General features: G+C 34.8%; 1 protein-coding gene and 1 pseudogene across 3 annotated transcripts in view; both read left to right on the top strand.

Moving 5' to 3' along the window:
- The window catches only part of MAP4K5 (mitogen-activated protein kinase kinase kinase kinase 5), a 113,581-nt gene that overhangs the window by 61,313 nt on the left and 29,314 nt on the right, over positions 1-22,954 (top strand). For all 3 annotated transcript variants that reach the window (XM_047861725.1, XM_047861724.1, XM_047861723.1), the window contains exons 9-15: positions 594-666; positions 6,892-7,023; positions 9,475-9,537; positions 11,577-11,658; positions 12,696-12,812; positions 17,693-17,771; positions 22,824-22,882. In XM_047861725.1, coding sequence (XP_047717681.1) covers positions 594-666; positions 6,892-7,023; positions 9,475-9,537; positions 11,577-11,658; positions 12,696-12,812; positions 17,693-17,771; positions 22,824-22,882 — 605 coding nt within the window. The remainder of the gene's footprint in view (positions 1-593; positions 667-6,891; positions 7,024-9,474; positions 9,538-11,576; positions 11,659-12,695; positions 12,813-17,692; positions 17,772-22,823; positions 22,883-22,954) is intronic.
- On the top strand, positions 7,245-7,366 carry LOC125169368 (uncharacterized; annotated as a pseudogene).

The raw sequence follows: 22,954 nt of genomic DNA, 5'->3' as shown, positions 1-22,954 counted from the left end.
TTATATAGAAAGAAGTACAAACATAGGACTAGCAATATAGAAACTGTTAAAACAGTAATAAATCCACTTATGGAACATTATTCAGTCATCAGAATTAACAGTTAAGGAGAATAAGAGTAGAATCCCTGAGGTGTTACTTAAATGACAAAAATGAACTATACGTATAATCAGTTTTTTATAACCATGTGAAACAACAATAAAAAAGTATTTATAGAGAAAAAGACTTTTTTAATGGCACCAAAATACTACCCTAGTTGTGTTAGAATAAAAGGCATCCACATGGTGGTTTATTTATTTATTTTTTTCCCTTTTTTTCCCTTAATTAAACTTCAGTATGCTTGTAGTAAATTTTTTTATTAAACTTTGTTCTTTGTAAAGTATGTTTTATTCTAATAAAGTGCCAAAAAAATGATTTTCCTTTAATGAGCATGTTATAAACCAAGCAAGAAGAGATTTCGGGATTCAATTTATATATATTTCCCTGGCATTACTATCTGAATTATTAATAATGTCATGCCTAAGGGTGAAATTTAGAAATGTTGGTGACTTTATTGAAAGAACTAAAATTTTTGTCCAATTTTTTTCCCTACTAGCTGACTTTGGTGTGGCTGCAAAAATAACAGCTACCATTGCAAAGAGAAAATCTTTCATTGGCACCCCTTACTGGTAAGATACTATGATTGAATTTTGTGCATCTTCATTTCTTCACAGTTAGTGATCTGCATTGATACTTAGTAAGACAAGTGATAATACAAGTCTGGAGATTTGCATGCTCCTTGATACTATCATACTTCTGATTGGGAACTTTGATACTCATTTTTATTGTTCAGCTTTCCCTGAGTTAAAGTGCTAATAATAATTCCTACTGTCTCTGGGATTTTGTATTAAGAAGACTCATAGGTATGAGATTTTTCAAAAGAAAGACTTTTATTATGATCTCTTATCATTTTGTTACCCTTTTGGTACTGATTCTGTTTTAATATAGGATTTCAATTTCTGGTTGTTTAAAATTCATGCATCCTACCATTAGTCTTTATCAGCTACCTTCCTTTTAACGCATCTTACCAAGTACTGACAAAACGATCTTTCTAAAATGCTGCCTTCATCAATGAAGACAGATAATTGAAATATAATAAAAAACCTAGTAATAAACCTTAATATATAAAATAATTTAGTGAAATTATAAAAGATAACATTTAAAGTTTGTAAAAAAAGCTTGGATTTTTTTAAATAGACAGTGTTTGAATAATATATTATTTGGAAAGAAATTTAAAGTCACTCCGTACCTCATATCTAATGCCAAAATAAATTGTATATGGAAATAGTTCAATATAAAAGTGAAACCAAAAGAACTATCAGTAACTATCAGCTTTAAGAGTTAAGTAAGCCTTTCTTGGCACAAAAGCATAAAACATTAAAGGGTAAAAGTGATAGATTTAACTACATGAAAATTTAAAATGTCTGCGTATCTACCAGCTTGAACAAAAGTGAAAGGTAAGTAACAAGTCAGGAAATATCCTCTAAAATATGTATGACAGACTAGGTTTTAATGTCTTTAATGTATAAGTTCTTAATAAAGTATTTCATTAGAAGCAGAGTTATTAAAATAATACATAGAAGATGTCATAAAATATGAAAATTGTTTCCCCTAACAATGACCAAAAATGTAAATTAAATAAGTAACACCATTATTTTCTTTCAAGTTGGAAAATATTTGGAATCATGGGTAAACCTATTACTATCACTAAATATTTGACAGTGAAAGTAGAAATTGATAGCATAATTTTGAAGGATAATTTGGCAATAATGTTTTCCCAGAAACCTTTAACTGTGCTTGTATTCTTTAGTCTTAATTCTGCTTGTAGTAATTTATCAGAGAGGCATAGAAATTATATGAAGAGCTTTATTACAATACTTTAAAGATTGAGGGGAAAGTATGCACGCACATGCAAAAGGAATTAGTTAAGGAAATTGTGTATGTTTATGCAAATCAGTGGAGTAAATTGCTGATATTAAAAATCCTGTTGTAGGGGCACCTGGGTGGCTGAGTCAGTTAAGCATCTGACTCTTGATCTCAGCTCAGGTCATGATCTCATGGCTCCTGAGTTTGAGCCCTGCATCAGGCTCAGCACTGACAGTGCAGAGCCTGCTTGGGATTCTCTCTCCCCTCTCTTTCTGCCCTTACCCACTCACACACACTTTCTCTCTCAAAATAAATAAATAAACCAAAAAAAAAATTTTTTTTTAATCCTATTGTAAAAGATGAATAGGCAATGGATAGGCTCATGATATACTATTATTCAAAAAAGCAAGATTAGGGCACCTGGGGCATCAAGGGACTCTTGATTTTAGCTCAGGTCATGATCTCGCAGTTTGTGAGATCTAGCCCCATGTCACAGGGCCTGCTTGGGATTCTCTCTTCCCCTCTCTCTGCCCCTTCCTTGCTTGTATGTGTGTGTTTCTCTCTCTCTCCCTCTCTCTCTCTCTCTCTCTCTCTCTCTCTCACACACACACACACACACACACACACACACACACATACGCACACACACACAAACTTTCAAAAAAGAAACAAGTAAGATTAAAAGTAGCGTAATGTAATACCATGTTATAGAAGATATGTGTGTGAATAAAATTTATGGATGTAAATATGTGAAACAATGGCTCTCTTTGGGTGGGATAATGTTTGACATGTTTTCTTCCATGTAGGCCAAATTCTCTTTGTCAACACGTATCAATTTTAACAACAGGAAAAAAAAAAACAAAATAAATATCACTTAAATAAAAGTTAAAAGAAAACATGACTAAGTTAGATTACCTATAGAATTTCCTTTATCACATGCCTGTTTCCTTCCTCAGTCTCTTTCTGTGACTTTCCTCCCCTGTGAACAGTCTTCTCTAGTCAAAATTTATGTTTTTTGTACCCTGACTATATCAGTTACTCTTTATTAGGTCCCTAGTATATTCATCTTCTCTGTTTATCTTGAGTCCTGCCCTGTCTTGGGAAAGCCTTTATCTCCCCTTCTATTCTGAATGACAGCCTTGCTGGATAAATGATCCTTGGCTGCATATTTTTCCTATTCAGCACGTTGAATATTTCCTGCCACTCCCTTCTGGCCTGCCAAGTTTCAGTGGACAGGTCTGCTACTACCCTCATGTGTCTACCCTTGTAGGTGAAGGCCCGTTTGTCCCTAGCTGCTTTCAGAATTCTCTCCTTATCTTTGTATTTTGCCAGTTTCACTATGATAGGCCATGGTGTTGACCTGTTTTTAGTGACTCTGAAGGGAATTCTATGTGTCTCTTGGACTTGGATACCTGTTTCCTTCCCCAGATTAGGGAAGTTCTCAGCTATAATTTGTTCAAAAAAACCTTCTGCCCCTTTCTCTCTCTTCTTCTGGAACTCCTTTGTTACAGATATTAGTTTCATTGAATCACTTAGCTCTCTAATTCTCCCCTCATGGTCTAGTAATTTCCTTTCCCTCTTTTTTTCAGCTTCATCATTTCCCATAATTTTATCTTCTGTTTCACTTATTCTCTCTTCTGCTTCTTCCGTTCTCACTGTCACTGCATCTAGTTTATTTTGCATCTCATTGACAACATTTCTTTTTTTTTTCTTTTTTTTTTTTTTTAAATTTTTTTTTTCAATGTTTATTTTTGGGACAGAGAGAGACAGAGCATGAACGGGGGAGGGGCAGAGAGAGAGGGAGACACAGAATAGGAAACAGGCTCCAGGCTCTGAGCCATCAGCCCAGAGCCCGACACGGGGCTCGAACTCGCAGACTGCGAGATCGTGACCTGGCTGAAGTCGGACGCTTAACCGACTGCGCCACCCAGGTGCCCCTTGACAACATTTCTTAATTCATCATGACTATTTCTTAGGTGTTTGATCTCTATAGCAATAGAGTCTCTCCTGTCTTCTATGCGTTTTTCAAGCCCAGCTATTAGTCTTATGACTGTTATTCTAAATTCTTGTTCAGATATATTGTTTATATCTGTTTTGAGCAATTCTCTGGCTGTCATTTCTTCCTGGATTTTCTTTTGAGGAGAATTCTTCCATTTTGTCATTTTGGCTCGTTTTCTGTCTTTTAGGTATTTTAATAGCTTGTTATGTGTCCTACACCTGCGAGTACTAAATATAGTAGTAGGGATCATACACTGTGCAGGGCCTTGCACTTTAGAAAGTGTTTTTGTAGTGTGTTGTATGCACTCTGTTGCTGCATATTTGGCTGCTCTGTCCCACTGGACAGTCCTCTGCAAAGCTCCTCCTTGCTCATAAGGGTGGATTGTTTGAAACTTCCACCAAGTGTTCTTTGATTTGTTTGTTGAAGTAACCCTGTAAAAAGGGAAGGGCGGGGAACCTCATCCCATACAAAGAGAAAAATGAAAGGAGCAAAAAAAAAGACCAAGTATAGAATCAAAGAAGCTATAAGGCTTAATCCAGAGAGAGAGAAAGAAAAATAAAGAAGGAGATATAGAAAAGGTATTAAAAAAAATTGAGTAAAAAATAAAAAAGCCTGATTAAACCAACAAAACAGAGAAATATATATATGTACAAAGAATTGACCAAAAATCAAATCAGAAACTATGAGCCTGATTCCAAAGGAAAAAAAAGAGAGTAAAAAGAAGAGAAAAGAGAAGGAAAAAAAAAAAAAAAGAGAGAGAGAAACAGACTAACATACAAAACTGTAGGTCTGTTGGTGCCTGGGACTGGTGGCAGTGCTGGTCAGGAGGTCTGGTTCCCTCAGTGTCAGTCCCCTTCCAGTACAAAAGCATTTGCCAGGCACGGAGTGGCAGGGTTTGTTGTAATTGATCCCACCTCCAGTGGAGGCTGCCGTGCTGTTTCCTGAAGCCCCACCATGTTGGTGATGGAGAAAAAAGTGGTGACACCCCAATCTTTCCTCCTCTGAGTATCTCAAACTACTCTGTTCAGGCAGCCCTCACAGAATAGTGTGGGAATAGACACTGTGGGAATAGACTGTCCTGCTCCACAGTCTCCCGGCCTCTTAGGCATCTAGCTGGGATTCAAAACCGATGTCTTAAAGGAGCCTGCACCCCACCTCCCCAGGACCCCATTCTGGTGTACCGTGGTTCCACAGCCTTTCTCTCCCTTTTGTCTCTCCACAGAAGTGGTTCTCTCCCCTCCATGCCTACACTCTTATCTCCCCCAGTTCGCATACTTGCACCTCTGTCTGCCAAGCTGTCTCCCTCCACCTGTGGAGATCTTCCTGTCACTCCCGCTATTGATTTCCTGGGTGTTCCAAGTGTTCTGACCTTAATACAGCTGTGTTTGAGGGATGAGAGAAATCCCTGTTCTCTACTTCTCCGCCATCTTAACTCTCCCTCAAGTCCTGCCCTGTCTTAAAAGTGTCACACGCTCTGCCTTTCTTCAGCTGTGGCAGACTGATTGATCACTCTCTGCCTTCCACTGAGCCAGGAAGTGTAACACTCTTGGTCAACTTGGTGCTCCAGTTGTCCACCCCTAACTGATTCTAGTGGGCAGAAGAGATAAAACACATATGCTCTCTCTGGGTTCCAGCTCAACTTTCCTCTCTGAGACTTGCCTTTAGTCGTTTTGTTCCATACTAATGATCATTTTCTTCTCTTTACTCCTATATCCATTTTTATGTATTTAGTACTTGCTTATAGCAGACATTTTTAGTATACATACTTTGTGTTCTTAACCACCTTTAGGTTGAGTGATACTGTGTTATATAACTTTGTGTAATCCAAATACTTATAAAAACAGCTTCTGTGTGGATATTTAATATCAATATAAATTAATTTTAAAATAGTAAACATTAAAAAAAGAATATTTCCCCTTAGTAATATCTATACTTTATAACATCAAATGCCATCATTATAAACCACTGAATCCCAAACAGGTAACTCCAACTCAGCCACTAAGTTGACCTTTAATCTTAGATATATTCACAGTTGTTTGATAATAGCTCTACTTCAATATCCACAAGCATTTTATACTTGTATCAGTCTCTTCAGTCAACCCCTTTCATTCAGTCCCCTCTGCCACTGCCTTTGAAAAGTCATTTATCATTTTTCCCTTGTATTTTTGAAATTGTCTTCCAACTCATTCACCTGACTTTGGTGTTAGCTCCTCTCATACTGTCCTTCCTATTGCCATGAGTTTCAGAACAAGTTTATATCCAAAATTAAATCTTGCATTTTCACAACAAAATCTAAACTTCATTGTATAATCAGTAGGGCATTCATTACCTAGCTCCTATGTCTGAGGTTCATTTTGCAAATACTTTTTAAATCCTCTCAAACTTTTATAAAATAAATTCATCCCAGACTGAATTACTAAAAAGTGATCATGTATTTGGACAAGAGTTAATACTCTCAGTTTCTGTACTTATCGTAGACTCCTAACAAGCAGCTTATGGCTCCATACCTGTCTGTAGGTCATACATTGAGTAGCATTGTCCTGTCACCTTTCCAGATGTCCCGTGCTCTTTTCCTGTCTCCCTGTATTTGCACTTGTTTCCTCTAACTAAAATGTTGAGGCTCCTCACTCACCTTACCTCCCTGCTGATTCATTCTCAAGTCTCACCTCCTTTGGAAGCATTTCTGACCTTCATGGGGATTTAGGTATTCTTTCTTTTCCCATATTATATGACAAGATTCACAAAACAGAAACTAAAGTAAGACAACCAAATTTTTCCTCAGAGCACTAGTCTTCAGAGAAGATGGAAGATTTTTAAGTGATGAGTTTGAAAAGAATATATCTTTATACATGTGGTCTTTATTAAGTCTTTCCTAGTAAATGTCTCTCAGCCTCTTTCCCTCATTTCTCTTGAGTGAATATAACAAAAAAGAGCAGATTTCATATCATTTTTAAAAAATAAAAATGTTATATTCACTGATTCCTTCTAGGATGGCCCCAGAAGTTGCAGCAGTAGAAAAGAATGGCGGCTACAACCAACTCTGTGATATCTGGGCAGTAGGAATAACAGCAATTGAACTTGGAGAGCTTCAACCACCTATGTTTGATCTCCATCCAATGAGGTGTTCTCACTATTTACAATTATGCAGTTATTAATGAAGTCTTTGGGGAGAATGAAATATTGATAACTTGAGTATTTCCAGCTCATTTGCAAGTATGTTGAAATAGTAAAGGTGTTGTAAAGGACTTAGGGGTAATCAGTTGCACCCAATACCTGCTCTCTTGTGTTGTTTCCTAAGACAACGTGGAGTGAATCATCTGTACTATTTAAAGCTGTTTCATCATCACTTCTCGGCCTTTTGGCTAAGATCAAGTGTAAAGCTGTTTCATTAAGCAAATCTCCCTTAATCATACTAGATATAGCAGTTATCATTTGTAAAGTTTTTTTTTAAGTCTTTACATTCTTCCATCAATTGTTTCTTTTTCTGTTCTAAGTGGAATTATGAGCAAATGATAGGATGTAGGTGACATTTTTTTTTATTCTTTTTTTGATTTTGTTTATTTTGTCTAGGGATAATTAAGAGGTAGTTACGCTTAGTATAATTATTATTTACATTTTAGGGTATATTGTCTCTCAAAAAAATATTTGATGGCCTTTGAAAGTGTTTTTATATTTTGAAGTAAAAGATGAATTGAGCTAAAATTTAAGCTTTTAAAGTATAAAGTTGAAAACAGTATAAAGTTGAAAAGAAAATCAACAGAGTGCAGAAAGTATCCTTCTAGCAAGATAGACAATGGATTAGTATATATGTATATGTACATAAGGAATTTATTTAGAGACTCTGAAGGCAAAAGATAGACTGTTAATGAGCAAGTACCAAATACAAAGAAACTTGGAAAACTATTTGACTTCTCAAGTAACTAAAGATACAAAAGTTAAAAGATACCTACTTTTTGTTGGAATGCCATTATGTACAGACCTTTAGGATGTTACTTGTTAGGAGCAGTACAAATGTTTCTGTGATTCTACTACTTAGAAAATTATACTTAGGAAATAACCCAAGGGGAAAAAAAGCTAAGAATTATTCATTCCAGGTTAACAGTGGAAAAAAATCTGAATGTCCAATAGTTGGTGAATTAATCTTTTTTCTTAATTTTTTAATGAATTAAAAGCAAAAATTTTCAACAGTTAAAGGCAGCTGTTACACATGCATAAACCAAAGCAACATGGAAAATTGATTATTAGTGAAAAAACAATCTATTATTACCTAATTATTGGTTAGCATTTAGATAAAGACTAAAGAAGAGCAGATTTAAAAGAATGCCTCACAGTTGTAAGAATATAAACTTTATATATGAATCATTTCATCTTTAAAAAGATAAACATCTTTGGTATTTAAAACCGAGTTTGGGGGCGCCTGGGTGGTTCAGTTGATTAAGCCTCCAACTTGGTCTCAGGTCATAATCTCATAGTTTGTGAGTTTGAGCCCCACATCGGGCTCTGTGCTGACAGCTCGGAGTCTGGAGCCTGCTTCAGATTCTGTGTCTCCCTCTCTCTCTGCCCCTTCCCTGCTCATGCTCTGTCTCTCTCTCCCTCAAAAATAAATAAAACATAAAAAAATAAAAATTTATTAAAAAAAGATGGGTTTGCTTGGAAACCTATAAAGGGTTTTGTTGGAAAAACTGAAATAGAGCATTTTAGAACTTTTCTTAAATCTTCCATCCTTCTACCCCCAGAGTCCCTAGAAAATGAGTCAAAGGTGAATTCATACTGAAAGAAAGTCCTCTTGCAGGGTGATTTCTGTATTATTCATAATGAGAGAATCTGGAAAGTTATTGTCCAAAAGAGGGGAACAGACTAGGAAGTAGATATAATTTGCTTGTATACCCAAGACAATTATAGAGGCAAATCTTCCACTAAGCATACAACCTAATGTTAGAGTAACATATCATCTCTGTGTTATAGAATGATACTTAATTACTATACATGCTTATATCTAAGATATAATATTAGTTATATATGTTAAAAGTATAGTGATAAAATTCTTCTCTAATATTTGGTAGCTTTGCCTTATGAATAAGAGCTTGTTTGAAAATGACATATCTAGGTGATGGGCATTGAAGAGGGCATCTTTTGGGATGAGCACTGGGTGTTTTATGGAAACCAATTTGACAATAAATTTCATATATTAAAAAAATTAAAAATTAAAAATTAAAAAAAGAAAGAAAATTAAATATCTATTGGCTATCTAAAATATAAAAATTTAGTGTCCAGGGGCTCCTGTCTGGCTCAGTTTATAGAGCATGAGACTCTTAATCTCGGGGCTGTGAATTTGAGCCCCATGTTGGGCGTAGAGATAACATACATACATATGTACATACATAAAACTACATTATCAATAAACTTAATAAATAAGTAAAATCTTAAATTAATTTTCATATTCCATACCACTGTTCATCAGTGTCTACGTATGTAGTAATTTGTAAATGGATTACAGAATATTCATTCTGATTATTAGATGAGGTAATCAAAGTATTTCAATATTGCCCTTTAACTGAAATTTTTATTCCAGGGCCCTCTTCTTAATGTCAAAAAGTAATTTTCAGCCTCCAAAACTAAAGGACAAAACAAAATGGTAAGTTAATGAATATATAGATTTATAGAATTTTGCCGTTGGAAAGCAGATAGGTTCAGTTCTAAGTGATGAAACTGAATTGCAGCAGTGTGGATGGAACTGGAAGGTATTATGCTAAATGAAATAAGTCATTCAGAGAAAGACAGATACCATACATTTTCACTCATATGTGGAACTTGAGAAACTTAACAGAAGACCATGGGGGAAGGGAAGGGGAAAAAAAAATAGTTACAAACAGGGAGGGAGGCAAACCATAAGAGACTTTTTAAGTACAGAGAACAAACTGAGGGTTGATGGGGGAGGGTGGGGTGGAGAAGAGGGGAAAATGGGTGATGGGCATTGAGGAGGGCGCTTGTTGGGATGAGCACTGGGTGTTGTATGTAAGCGATGAACCTCAGGAATCTACCCCTAAAACCAAGAGCACACTGTACACACTCTATGTTAGCCAATTTGACAATAAATTATATTTTGGAAAAATGATGAAACTGAAGTCCAGAGCCTTTAAATAGTTTACTTGCAGTTACATATCTAATTTACTCACAGAGCTGTGGCCAGGATCTGGGTTATATTCTTGACAGTTCCAGTTGCTTAGGAACTTAGAGTAACAAGGAATAAGAACAAGCCCATGTCAGTCCAAAAGATTTTTATAATCTCCTGCTCTGGTAAAACTCTGGTCATTTTCTTAGTGTTTTGGAGGCTTGGGTAAGAGGTGTGGTGAGGAAAGGATTGGAAATGGGTATATTAAAAATTTGGAGATTTATATATTTGCCTTGCATTCTGTTACTTGTTAATTATATGTTAACTTTTATGGAAGGTGATATGAAAAGGTTTCCAGATACCATGACACTTAATCACTGTTGATTTTTCTCTACCTTCCTTACCTAATATTCAAAATTTTACTATTTATTTTCATCCTAATCTCTTCTTTCTCTAAGTAAAGCAGTTTGCCTTTTCTTAAAGTCCATTAGGATATCTTTAATTGGATGATAAAAATTGAAAATTATTTTTCTGGTAATGTATTCCCATGCATTTAATAAAAGAAACCATGCAAATAAAAGTTTCCAATCTTCATCTAGATTTCATGGATCTTTTGGTGTGGGAGGTACATGGGTTCCCCAAATTCTGTATGTATATTCTTCTAGGGAGACAGTCCATATCTTGTTTCATATTTTAAAAGACCTGTCCCCTAAACAGGTTCTGAACTACTGTTTTATGTTTTATTGACCTGTCTGTGCAAAGTATTACTTAGGAGCCGGGACATTCTGGAGATGATGCCAGGAGTGAAAGGAAAATCACACTGGAAATAAAGGAGTTTATATCCTACTGTGGCTGTATTCTTTTGTGTTGATAAGAGTTTCTTCCTGATTCTTGTTACCCTAAGTTCCTAAGCAATTGGAACTGGAGGGCTTTATGGCAGGAATGACTCAATATTCATTCAGGAATGAATGACCACAGGCTGTTACCATTGGAGTACTTTTGCCAATCTCAGGTACTCTCTGGTTCCACGTTATCTCCGCCACAAGCCACCAAATGTAATGCAGTGATTTGATTTCTCTGCAAGAGAGCTGCTGTGTGGATGCCCTTGTTCCTAAGAAATTCAGTGACCTTATAATGATTTAAATAATCTTTTACATTACCAATCCTACCTCCATGCCATTCTTCTGGTATAGGAAAACATTTATATATTTTATAAATTAAGCAGTGGGAAAAAGCCATTTTGATTCCTAAGTGGCACCTAGAATAAATACTAGATTTTAAATCCTATAATACCCATTTCTAGTTTTTTGTGTATTTTTTAGAGATGGTATGTTACTATTTCTTGTAACTAATTTCATTTTACTTAATCGATGAAACTGACACTTGTTTTCAAGGGGTATACTGTTCTTTGGGTCTTGTTTTTTTGCTTATATAAAGCTAAGAGGCCTAAGAAAAATCATGTGTTTCAGACTTTCTGACTGCTTATAAGTTAGTTTTATTTAGTAACATTAAAAAACTAATATTAGTGAAATATTTTTGTACATGTCTCTTTTTATTTGAAGGTCATCAACATTCCATAATTTTGTCAAAATAGCACTAACCAAAAACCCCAAAAAAAGACCAACTGCTGAAAGACTTCTGACTGTAAGTCATTGAAATTATAGGGGAATTTTCTGTAGTCAGTGCAGTAAGTAGGTATATCACTCGAACAAAGTATTTAAGATTTTTAATATAAAAATATAGTGATCTCTTACTGCAGGGGTCTGCAAACTTTTTGGGAAGAGCCAGGTAGTAAATGTCTTGGGCTTTGGGGCCATACAGTCTCTGTAGCAACTACTCAGTTTTGCCATTGAAGCACAAAAGCTACCAAAGACAGTACAATTGAATGGGCATGGCTTTAATACTCAAAACTTTATTCACAAAAAGAGGCAGTGCCCCAGGTTTTGCCCATGGGCTTTAGTTTGCCAACCCCTGCCTTAGAGAAAACTCTTAAAAATGTTGCTATCACCTAAAATTAATTGCCTTTTTCGGTTTCTTATGTAAATATAGAATGTTCTGTGTATATATGTATTTGTAAAATATTTTTAGAAAAAGTTCATGATTACAACAATTTAAGGAAACTTTATTTAAATATCAAAATTTAACTGTCTTTACATTTACATAATGTTACTAAATTAAATGTATGCATATATGGAATACACATGCTTTTTTCTTATTATGATGTGATATTCATTTGCATATATATCACTATAGTGACATGAGTAATGAATGTCAGTTGTTATAGCCAAGGTTGCAATTTTAAAACCTAATATAGATAACTTCGAAAAATTATTCATGTTGGGGTGCCTGGCTGGCTCAGTGAGTAGAGGATGTGACTCTTAATCTCAGGGCCATGAGTTCAAGCCCTATGTTGGGCATGAAACCTACTTAAAATTAAAAAAAAAAAAAAAGATTCATGTCATAAACTTACTCCACAAGGGTGCTGCAGTTTTATAATACACAATTATGGTTTCTCTGATACTTTTATTAGTACGTTCTCTAATTTATTTGTATTAGTAGGCTTCCATATGCTTGTTTTTGATAGTTACTGAATGAAAAAGTACAAATAACATTTTCTACGAACCATTGATGTAAAAGCATATTCATGAAGTTTTGTTTTGTTTTGTTTTGTTTTGACTTAGCATACATTTGTAGGGCAGCCAGGTCTCTCTAGGGCCCTCGCAGTTGAACTGCTGGACAAAGTGAATAATCCAGACAACCATGCACACTACACTGAAGGAGATGATGATGACTTTGAGGTAAAGAGGTTTTCAGTCTAATATTTGAAAATAAATATTTAATATGGCCTTAATGTTTATTTTCTAATTTACTCTTTTTTAAGTTAGTTACAACAGATTTAGCTACAAAGATTAATTAGCAATGTAAACTAAACTTACCCTGCATATAATTACCAGGTAGTACTTTAAAAAAAAAATTGTGGTATTACATAAATAACTGGTTGACACTTTTTCTGGAAAGAACTAGGATTACTAATCTAATTAAAACCATTTATATCATTTTCTTTTCATAGTTGGTTTGCCAAAAGTTGAGAGGTAGCTAAGATTAGAATCAGATCATTTTCCCCTCCCAGAAATCCGGAAGTGCTTTCCCTTCTCCCCAAACCTCAAATTCTGTAGTGAGAGCTTGATCTTTCTCTAAAGAGAAAGTACATCTATTTCTAAGGAAATAAAAGAGGTTAGGAATATTGCTTTGGACCAAGAGAACAAAAGTTTAGCCAAAGCACATGCACATATTATTTTTCGCTGAAGAGACTCTCTAGAAATCTAATTGGCCATTTTTTATTTCTCTATTATACAGATTATTAACAATATAAATATATTTTTTAAAAGTTGAGGTTCCAATAGAAATTTTATCCTTTCCAATACTTGTTCAGGACAGTTATATATTATTACATGTAGAGCTATTCCTACATTTTCCTTCTCTGAAAATATTCTGAAGTCTTTTTGAATATATTATATTTAACATCAAAACTTGTAAATCACGAATGAGAGACTTCCTGCCCATTAGCAGGTACCTACTATGCTTGCATAAAGCACAGCTGAACTTCTCCACCAGTGTCTCTTCCTCTCCTTTTAGGATTTCTTTTTATTTCTGTGATTGTGTCCTCATTTCTCTTTATGCCTTTATTTCCTTTTGTATCTCTACCTTCACTTCTGGCAAGACAATAGGACCACACTTTTTGTGTTATTTATTTGTTGAAGGAAATGTTTTACTTTATGTTCTTAAGTTTTGAATTATACTGTATAAGTATCGTCATAACTACTAATAACGCATTGGGGAGTCATTGTGTACCAAGTATTAGGCTAGATAATTTTTATGTTAACTCATTAAATACTCAAAACAGTTTACAACAGATTCTGTTACTATCCACATTTTATAAATGAGAAAACAGCAGAGAAAGAATAGGAGTAATTTTCCCAAGATCATATGGCTAGTAAGTAGTGGAACCAGCATTTGGATCCAAGGCACTAACTCCAAAGCCTATTGTTTTAGTTAATATGCTACCATTTCTGTGTATGTGTTTAATAGAAATAGTCACTAAATAATCTTTGAAAACTAATCTTTAAAAACTAATCCTTGCCTTCTGTATAGCATAGTCTTGTCCTGTAGTAGGTATCTAATGAATATTTTGTTGAGTGTTAAATGAACTTTAACTGAAAATATTGAATAAACTCACTATTCATAGATTTTTTTATTTTAATTATCATTTGCAGACTTGTAATAATGAGATTTTAATAAAATTATTAAAATTATTGTAACTTCAATATGAAATTGATATTATTTGATTCCCCAGTTTGTCTTTCACTGGTTATATAACTAACCAGATTCTTTTTTTTATTCCCCACATTATTTTGCTGGGCTTCCCAGATCCACTTTACCTTCTGAGTTCTCTATTTCTATTTAATGTGGTATCACTGTACTTCTCAGTTCTTGAAATCCTTGTGCCAGGTAGTTGGGGACATGATGGTGTATGAGATTGACCCAGTCCCTGCCTTGAAAGAACTTACAGTATAGTCTCATAGGAACCTCAGAAATACCACAAGTGTGATAACTGTTATGGAACAGGATATAGAGTATGCTATGGAGGCATATTTTAGGGACAGAGAAGGACTTGCTACAGAAGTGGTCTGTAAGTTGAAAATCTGAAGGATAAATTGGAATTAGAGGAAGAGGGCAGGCAGAATTGTTTTGAGCAGAGAGCATAATCGCATGTTAGAAAGCCTGGATAAGAGAGAAGACTGTATACTTGAGGAACTAAAGATAGTTTGGTTCGAACAGAAAACAAGGAGGGGGATAGTGGAAGATAAAGTCACAGAGCTAGACACTAGCCATTTCAAACCATGTTAAAATTTTTGGGCTTTATCAAAGGGCAGTAGAAGCCATTAAAGGGTAAATGAGTGACATGTAATTATATGTGCATTTTTAAAAGATCTCTATGACCTCAAAATGGTGGTTCCATTTCTGAAAATCTGCTAAGAGGCTTTTGAAGTCATCTGGGATAGAGATGGTGGTGTTTTAGACTAGGAGTATAACAAGGATGGAGAAAAATGGACCAGTAAAAGAATTCTCTGAAGAGAGTTGGAGATTGGAGATTGGATGGAGATTCTCTGAAGAGTTGGAGTGTGGGGGGTGAAAAAAGATTACTCCTAGATTTTTATTTGAACGGCTGGGTGATCCTAAAAGTGCCGCCCCATTTATTGAGGTAGGAACACTAGAGTAAAATCAGACTTGGGAATAAAGATGAATTCAAGTTTTACGTATAGTAATTTTGATGTTGGATAGACTTCCAAATGGAGACGTCTCACTAGAAATTAGATATGTGGTGGTAGCTTGGGGAGAAAAGTTTGGACTATAGATAGAAATTTGGGAGTCATTAAGTACAGAAGTAGTTGATACCTTAAGGAGTAAATCACTCAAGGGAAGCATGTAGAATGAGAAAACAGGAGAGGGCCTCAGACAGCATCCTAGATGTCTCCCAAAATTTAAGAATCAAGTAGGCTAAGAAGAATGGCAGAGGATTGATGAAGACCATTAAAAGAAGGAGGGAAGTTTTCAACAAGAATATTGCCTAGAAGATAAGTTAAAGAAGTCTTTGGATTTAGGTGGTGGTGCTTAAATACTTTTTTAAAAGGATAATATTCAAATTATAGAGGTGAAGCTAGATTAGAGTGGTTTGGAAAATAAGTATAGCAATACATTTATGAAATTTAGTTGTGAAAGGGAGAGGTAGGCTGAGCAGTAGTACCTGGAGGAAAATGAGTTGGTGGGGATTTATTTAGTTATTTAGTTATTGTTTATCTGGGGGAAGTAAGTTTGAACAGGATTAAATGCTTATGAAAAGGATTCAGTAGATGGAGAGGAAAGATTCAAGAGAAACAAGGTAAATAGGCAAAGTCTCTGAGAAAGGAGGAGAGCCTGAGATCTAGATTATAATGGGAGGCTTGATCTTAGATAATGAAATGCTTTAATCTTGCACTAGAGAGGAGTATAGTTGAAGGTTGTCGTTCAAAGTTATCTTCTATTTGATGATTCTGGTTTTCCTTGTGAAGTAATGGCAAAATCATGTCTTGAAAGTCCTGACAGAAAATGAGTGGGCTTGAAGAGTGGGAAGAGAAGGTGTGAAATAGTAATTGAGGAGAATGGTTGGGTTAAATGATTACAGTGAAGTGTTTTGGGGCAAAGTCGAAGCCTCAGATGAGATTAATTTTCTGTGTGGTCTGCTGGGTAACTTTCCTCCAGTTGTGATTTGTATCCCCAATATAAACACAAAGGTAGTTAGTTTAATTCATCTAAGGTGTCATTTTGGCATGCCAGAATACTGAAGGACAGTGGGGCAAAGGGAATTTAGGATACTGGCAAGAGATTGCTTGAAATTGTGGACCACTGGATACAAACTGGTTAAGAAGAAAAGTGAAGATAAGAGAAATGCTGATGGACAGTAAGGTTAATGGGTTAATGGACTTGGGATTCCATTGTGAACAGGAAGCAGTGTAATGGGAGTAAATGAGAGTGAGCTAGAAGGCTGAGAAGTTTGGAAGATAGTGTGAGTTCAAGTGTCAGAGCTGATGGGAGGGTCCATGGTGTGATCTTAGCAATCAAGAGTTCATTGAAATCTGGGAGAGTGTCTTTAGAGATGAGGTCAGAAAACTTAAGTCCCAAACAATGGGCTTTTGAAGTCCCTTGGTATGATGATGGGTCTTGAAGTAGAGGAAAAAACATATGAGCTCCTGTCCATCATCAGTGATTGAGAGTGAGTCATTAGAAATTTGGTAGGTGGCAGTTGAGCTGAAGGCATAGTTTGAAGAGATCAGGAGCTTGTACCAAAGGGTGTAAAGTAGCAAGCTTCTCACTTGATTTACTGCAGTATCCTTACTCAGTCTCCCTGCATCCAGTGTTTCTCCCCTCCATATCTTCTCACTTATCCAATTATTCTGAAGTCTGACACCCTTTTTGTAAAATCTTCAAAAAATTTCTTTGAGAAAATAAAATAGAGAGTCCTCACCTTGCAGTCAGAGCCTTTCATGATCTGGCTCATCCCCAGTCTGTCTGTCCAGCTTTGTCACCTCATCCCTTAATCTTCACCAAATAATAACCAACTCCAATTCCCCTAAATGCTACCATTTCCTTTTCTTCTTGCATCACTTTGTTCATATTCTCTCTGCTGTCTAGAATGCTTCCCACACTGCTGCACATCCATTACCTACTGTCCTTGAGGCCTAGAGCAGATTACAGCTCTGTCATGAAGAACTTCCATACCCCTTCAGGTGGAAGTCATTTCTTTTTCATCTGGGCATTAATAGTAATCATCTTAATGAATGGCATTGACCATTTTCTAATCTCATTAAGTATTTGTGTGTCTTAACTTCTAGATTATAAGCTCTTTGGAGATAAGATTTCTGATTTTCTTTGCGTCTTTTCAATATTTCATACAGTATAAACATAGAATAAGTGAATAACCTAAAATATGTTAGTGTTCATTGTATTGTTTATGTTTATCCCATAATTTATTAGTAGGTAGTCATGTTTGTCAGTAAATGATCATTTAGTTAAAAAGTTTGACCTTTTAACTTTATCACTGAAATTTTTTAAAGTGTGTATATTATGCTTATATTCACAGCCCCATGCAATCATTCGTCATACCATTAGATCTACAAACAGGAATGCCAGAGCTGAACGGACAGCTTCAGAAATAAATTGTATGTGTTTGGTATACATTTTCAATTGGTGGTCTCGGAGGGTTGAGCTGGGTGTTCTCGTGGGTCTTACTGGAATAATAAAATTTCAGACTAACTGAGGCTACATGCTTTAACATATCAGAATACCTTTAAAATAGAGGTTGTTTCTCTGGCTTATAATGGGATTTTCTTATTTTTTAATTAAATGGTGTTTACTTACTAATTATAGAGGTAATATATGTTCATGGTAGAAAATTTGTAAGAGGAAAAAAATAGAAAATTAACATTGCCCATAATCTCATCACCCAGCACCAACCCACAGGTAATATTTTTGTTAATTGCCTCCATGTTTTTCCATGTATGTTTTTACATGACTGAATTTATGCTATGCATAAATTTTTTTACTGAACACAGAAGCATTTCCCATACTAGTCTGGCCCTCCTTTTTTCACTGAGTTACTACACTGTAGTTGGATAGTTTCCGATTGTTGGACATTTGGGTTGGTTTCAGTTTTTTTAGGTTACTAGGAGAGGTGTATCTTTTCTAAAATGTCTACTTAAAAGGGGAAATTGATTGTTATTCTGTAAATTTGTCATTGACAAATATTTGGTATCAATTATATTTGTCATTTTAGCCACATTAATTTAGAAGAACAGATTTGCGAAGAAGTTTTAGGTATATTGACTTAAATGTATACTTGTTTCAAAAAAGATTTAAAGAAGTTTACAATAAAATAAGATATATAAACCCTAATGAAGGAATATAAGTTATTAAATGTATAGACTAATAGAATTATTGTAGATGAACATCTTGTTGAAGTCTGAGTTTTCTTAAACCAAATATTTCTAGCTTTATACAGCTTTGGAAATTTAGGTCAATGGGGAGTTAGAATGTCCTTCCTATATCAGTTGATTCAATCAGGCTTTTCTTAGTTAAACCAGTAATTTATCTCTTTGTTAATCCCAGATTGCTGATACTTCTTATGCTATCTTCTTATCTAATCCCAAATCAACTCTCTGGACTTCAAATACCATACAGAAAAGTAGCAAAGTTGCTCTTCCATTATAAAGCCATCTTCTTTATTTTATGCAGTTATATAAATATTCAATTAATATAGTCTAATTTATCTATATTTTCTTCTATAACTTTTGGGTTTTGTGTCATATTTAGCAAGGCCTTCCTGATTTTAAGGCTATAAAAGAATTCTATTATTTTTTTCTTGTATTTTTACACTTTCACTGTTATAATATTTAATAGTTGATATACAGTATTAATTTATTTGGTAAGATGTATAAAGTTTGTATACAATTTTAGTTTCTTTTTACATGACTACCCATTTGTCTAAATACTAATTATTAAAAACTTAATATTTTTACTAATGGATTTGACATGCTACCTTTATGATGTACTAAATGACCATATATTTTTTTGGATTCTTTCCAGAAATTCTCTTATTGCATTATTATGTCTAGTCATGTGCGAATAGCATAATTTGATTATTATGTCCTTATAATACCTGTTAAAATCGTTAAGACTAATTATCCTCCTACTCCCCTCACTCTACCTCCCCCACTTTTGTTATGATAGTTAGCTATTGTATTCTCCCCACATAAACTTAAGAATCAATGTATCTAGTTAAAAAAATTCTAGTGTTTTTACTGAGATCTCATAAAAGGTCATGTACTAACTTTGGGAGAGTCGACACCTATAAGGTAGTCTGTCTTCTTAACTTAAAATAGGCTTTTTCAGAGGTAAGTTCAAGGCTTAGTTCTTTCATGAATGACCAGAGTACTAATGTCTTCGTGGAGTAAGCTCTGTGCTTTAAGTACCAGAAAAAATTTGGTAAAGTTGAAGGTCATTTTATTGGTGATTTATCTTTAAATTTTCTTGAGTCTTCTTTCGTGTCCATCAAGAGTATTTTATAGCTTTGTTTTTATTTGTTTAATAGATTTTATATACACCTAGTTAGTTCTATTCTTAGTTTTTTGTTTCATGTTTAAAATTTGAGCTGGTAACTTACATACAGTAAAATGCTTAGGTGTACTGCATGATGAATTTTTATATATGTATACACTCATGAAACTGATTTTTGATCTGGGGATTAAAAATATAGAACATTATCAGAATCTCTGAAGGCTCCTTTCCTTATGCTCCATTACAATCAATGTCCTTCTTTCTTCATATCCTCTTGCCCTTTCCATTGCCCAGGCTAATCTCTGTTCTGATCCTTTATCACCATAGATTGGTTTTTAGCTGATCTGGGTCTTCAGATAAATAGGATATACAAAATGCACCCTTTTTGCTTGGTTTCTTTTGCTCAACATTATGTCTGTGGGAGTAATTCATGTCATGTATAGCAATCATTGTTTTCATAGTAATCATATTTCATTGTATGATCATATCATAATTTATCCATTCTTTGGTTGATGGGCATTTGATTTGTTTCCAGTTTCGGGCTATTATCACTAGCATAAGCATCCTTCGTGTGTATTTTTAGTGGACATAGTAATTATTATGAGCCTGGCCTAGTCTGAAACCAAGGATAAATGTGTAGTCCAGCAAAGTCAGGTTTCTTGACTCCTTGCAATGAAGGAAAACATACACCAGAGGAACTATGGAACATCTCATTAAACAAAGGAAAAGAAGTTACAGGGTTTTTTCTTAGGCTTTATTTATTTTGAGATAGAGAGCAGCAAGTGTGAGCTGGGGGAGGGGCAGAGAGAGAGGGAGAGAGAATTGCAAGCCCACACTGTCAGTGCAAAGCCCAGCGTGGGCTCAGTCTCACAGTGAGATCATGACCTGAACGGAAATCAAGAGTCAGACATTCAACCAACTGAGCCACCCAGGTGGCTCCAAGAAGAGTTAGAGGGTTTTGAAAAGGATAAAGTTCAAGTGAAATGTGACACTACAAAAAAGGGATGTGTATGAAAGAGTGAATATCAGGTCTAATACCATGAAAATTGACCCAGAGGCCTGTTTTGGAAACTTGGAATGTTGTATTGGGAACTCCTTTATTTGAAGATTGTATCTGTTTTCCAACTGGTTATGGTTTCTATTCTCCTGCTTCTTGTCTGGTCATTTTTTTATTATATCTTGGACGTTGTAGTGCGACACTGAGTGTCTGGATTTGGTCCTCTTTATCCAAAAGGTGTTTAAAGAGTTTCTTAAGTGGTACGTCAGCTTGATCCTTTTAAGGCTTGTGACAGATTTTACCAGAATATTCAGCAGGCTCTTTCCTCTGGTTAGAAATTCAACTATCTTTCCTGGTACTGTGCGATCACCAGAATCTGCATTTAGCTCAGCACTCCTCTGCTACCTGTTTGTGACGTACTTTGTATAATCTTGTGTTTGCTTATGGGCAATTTGGTATTCAACCAAAGACTTAAAGAGATCTCTTGGCATATTTCTGGAGCTCCTCCTTTATGCAGCTTTCTTATTTCTGCCACTCTGCCCTTCAAATTCCAACTACCTAAGCAGCTCCAATCTTCAGTCTTTGTTTCCAACACCCAGTGAGGCTGGTACTCTCTCTTTGGATTCCACTTTCTTGTGTCCTAGTTTGAAAAGTGCCTCCAGGCAGAAAGCCAGAGTGAATGTGGATCTTGCCACCATGTATTTCCTTTCTCTCAAGGACAGTGCTGTGGTATCTGTTAGCCACTGCCTCAAAACAATTGCTTCACATAATTTATGCGCACATACATGTAACACCAATGTCTTAGTTGTTTAAAGCAGGAGAAATACAATTCCTGTTACCGTATTATGGCTAGAGCCTACATCATCTTACAGAGATAAATGAGCATGTATAATAGAAGACCTCCCCATCTTTGTATTTTCATATGCCAAAGATGCACCCAAAAGTACTGCTGGTATTTTCTCTAAAACAAAACAACTTCAGGTCCCATCTACCACATAAAACAATGATATAGCATTCTGTGCCATAGTTATGGCTACAGTTTTAGAAGAGTACTTTCTTATGTGTTAAAACATCTTCAATGTTTATGAAACTCATTTTCTCTAGGAATTTCTTTTTAAGTACTGAAATTTGCTTGTTATATAATTATTATTATTAAAGAGTGATATTTTCTCTTTCTTTACCATACTTACACACTTGTGATTCATCTCTAGACCTGCTTGCCAGTATTTCTGGTTGTGACAAAAAAACTTTAGCTCATCTTTGTCTCAAATGAGTTGAAGTAGTGATTTCAAGTAGTGGTTTTGAGTTAAGATGTTTTTTAATTATGTTAAGAAATAAATCACTAATAAAGAGCTTTTTATTTTAGGTTATTTTTGAAAAGTAGATACTGTGTTTTATGAAATATCTTCAATCTTTTTTTGGAAATTTTTATGACAATGCTTTTATTTAATGAATTACATAAGTACTTTGTATTACTTTACAAATCTTGTTTTAGGGATAAAGACAACTGGATCCTTTTTGAAAATGATTTTTTTAATGTATTTTATTTGCCAAGATTGTATTTGGGGATCTTGCATCTCTATGCTGCAAGTGTTTTTTTTTTTTTCTCTTTGATCATTTAGTCATTAGATTTTACAGTTTTAAAATTCTGTGTACTTTGTGAGTAGATAATAAGCTATCCTTTTCTCTGTTTTAGAATATTTCATATAAAAGAGTAGGCCAAATAAAATATACATTGAGCAAAATATAATATTAAATTTCTGAATTCCATTGTAACATTTAATTTAAATAATGTTTGTTCTTTTTAGATAATTATAGGTAATTTGGGGAGGTTCATTTCTGCCATAAAGTTGTAGCCTTCCCTGTAGGACAGGGAAAATCCTTTAGTCACCATTAGTTTTCTTAGTCACCTACTTTGATTAACTTTTTTAAATCTCATACACAAAGAATTTACTAAGTAGATTTGTAGTAAGCTACCAAATTGTTACCTTCTTTTGGTAAATATAAAGAAGGGTACTCTTGCAGTAAAAAAGTGAAAAAATTTTGTCTTCTTTCTTCTTCTTTCCCCCTTTCCCTCTCCCCTATACATATGCTGCTTGCTACATTTCTGAAATTAACCCTTTAAGATAGAGTTTGTGAATATCTGTTACATATTTTGCAGTTGACAAATTACAGTTCGAACCTCCTCTGAGAAAAGAAACAGAAGCACGGGATGAAATGGTAGGAATTATTACTTCAGAAGTACTTTACACATTAAAATTTGAGAAAACTTATAGTCAGGTAAACTTTGAC

The sequence above is a fragment of the Prionailurus viverrinus genome, chromosome B3 (genome assembly GCF_022837055.1).
Source record: "Prionailurus viverrinus isolate Anna chromosome B3, UM_Priviv_1.0, whole genome shotgun sequence".
In the NCBI taxonomy this organism is placed as follows: Eukaryota; Metazoa; Chordata; class Mammalia; order Carnivora; family Felidae; genus Prionailurus; species Prionailurus viverrinus.
Note: the sequence above shows the minus strand (reverse complement) of the source record. Positions and strands in the feature narration are given on the sequence as shown.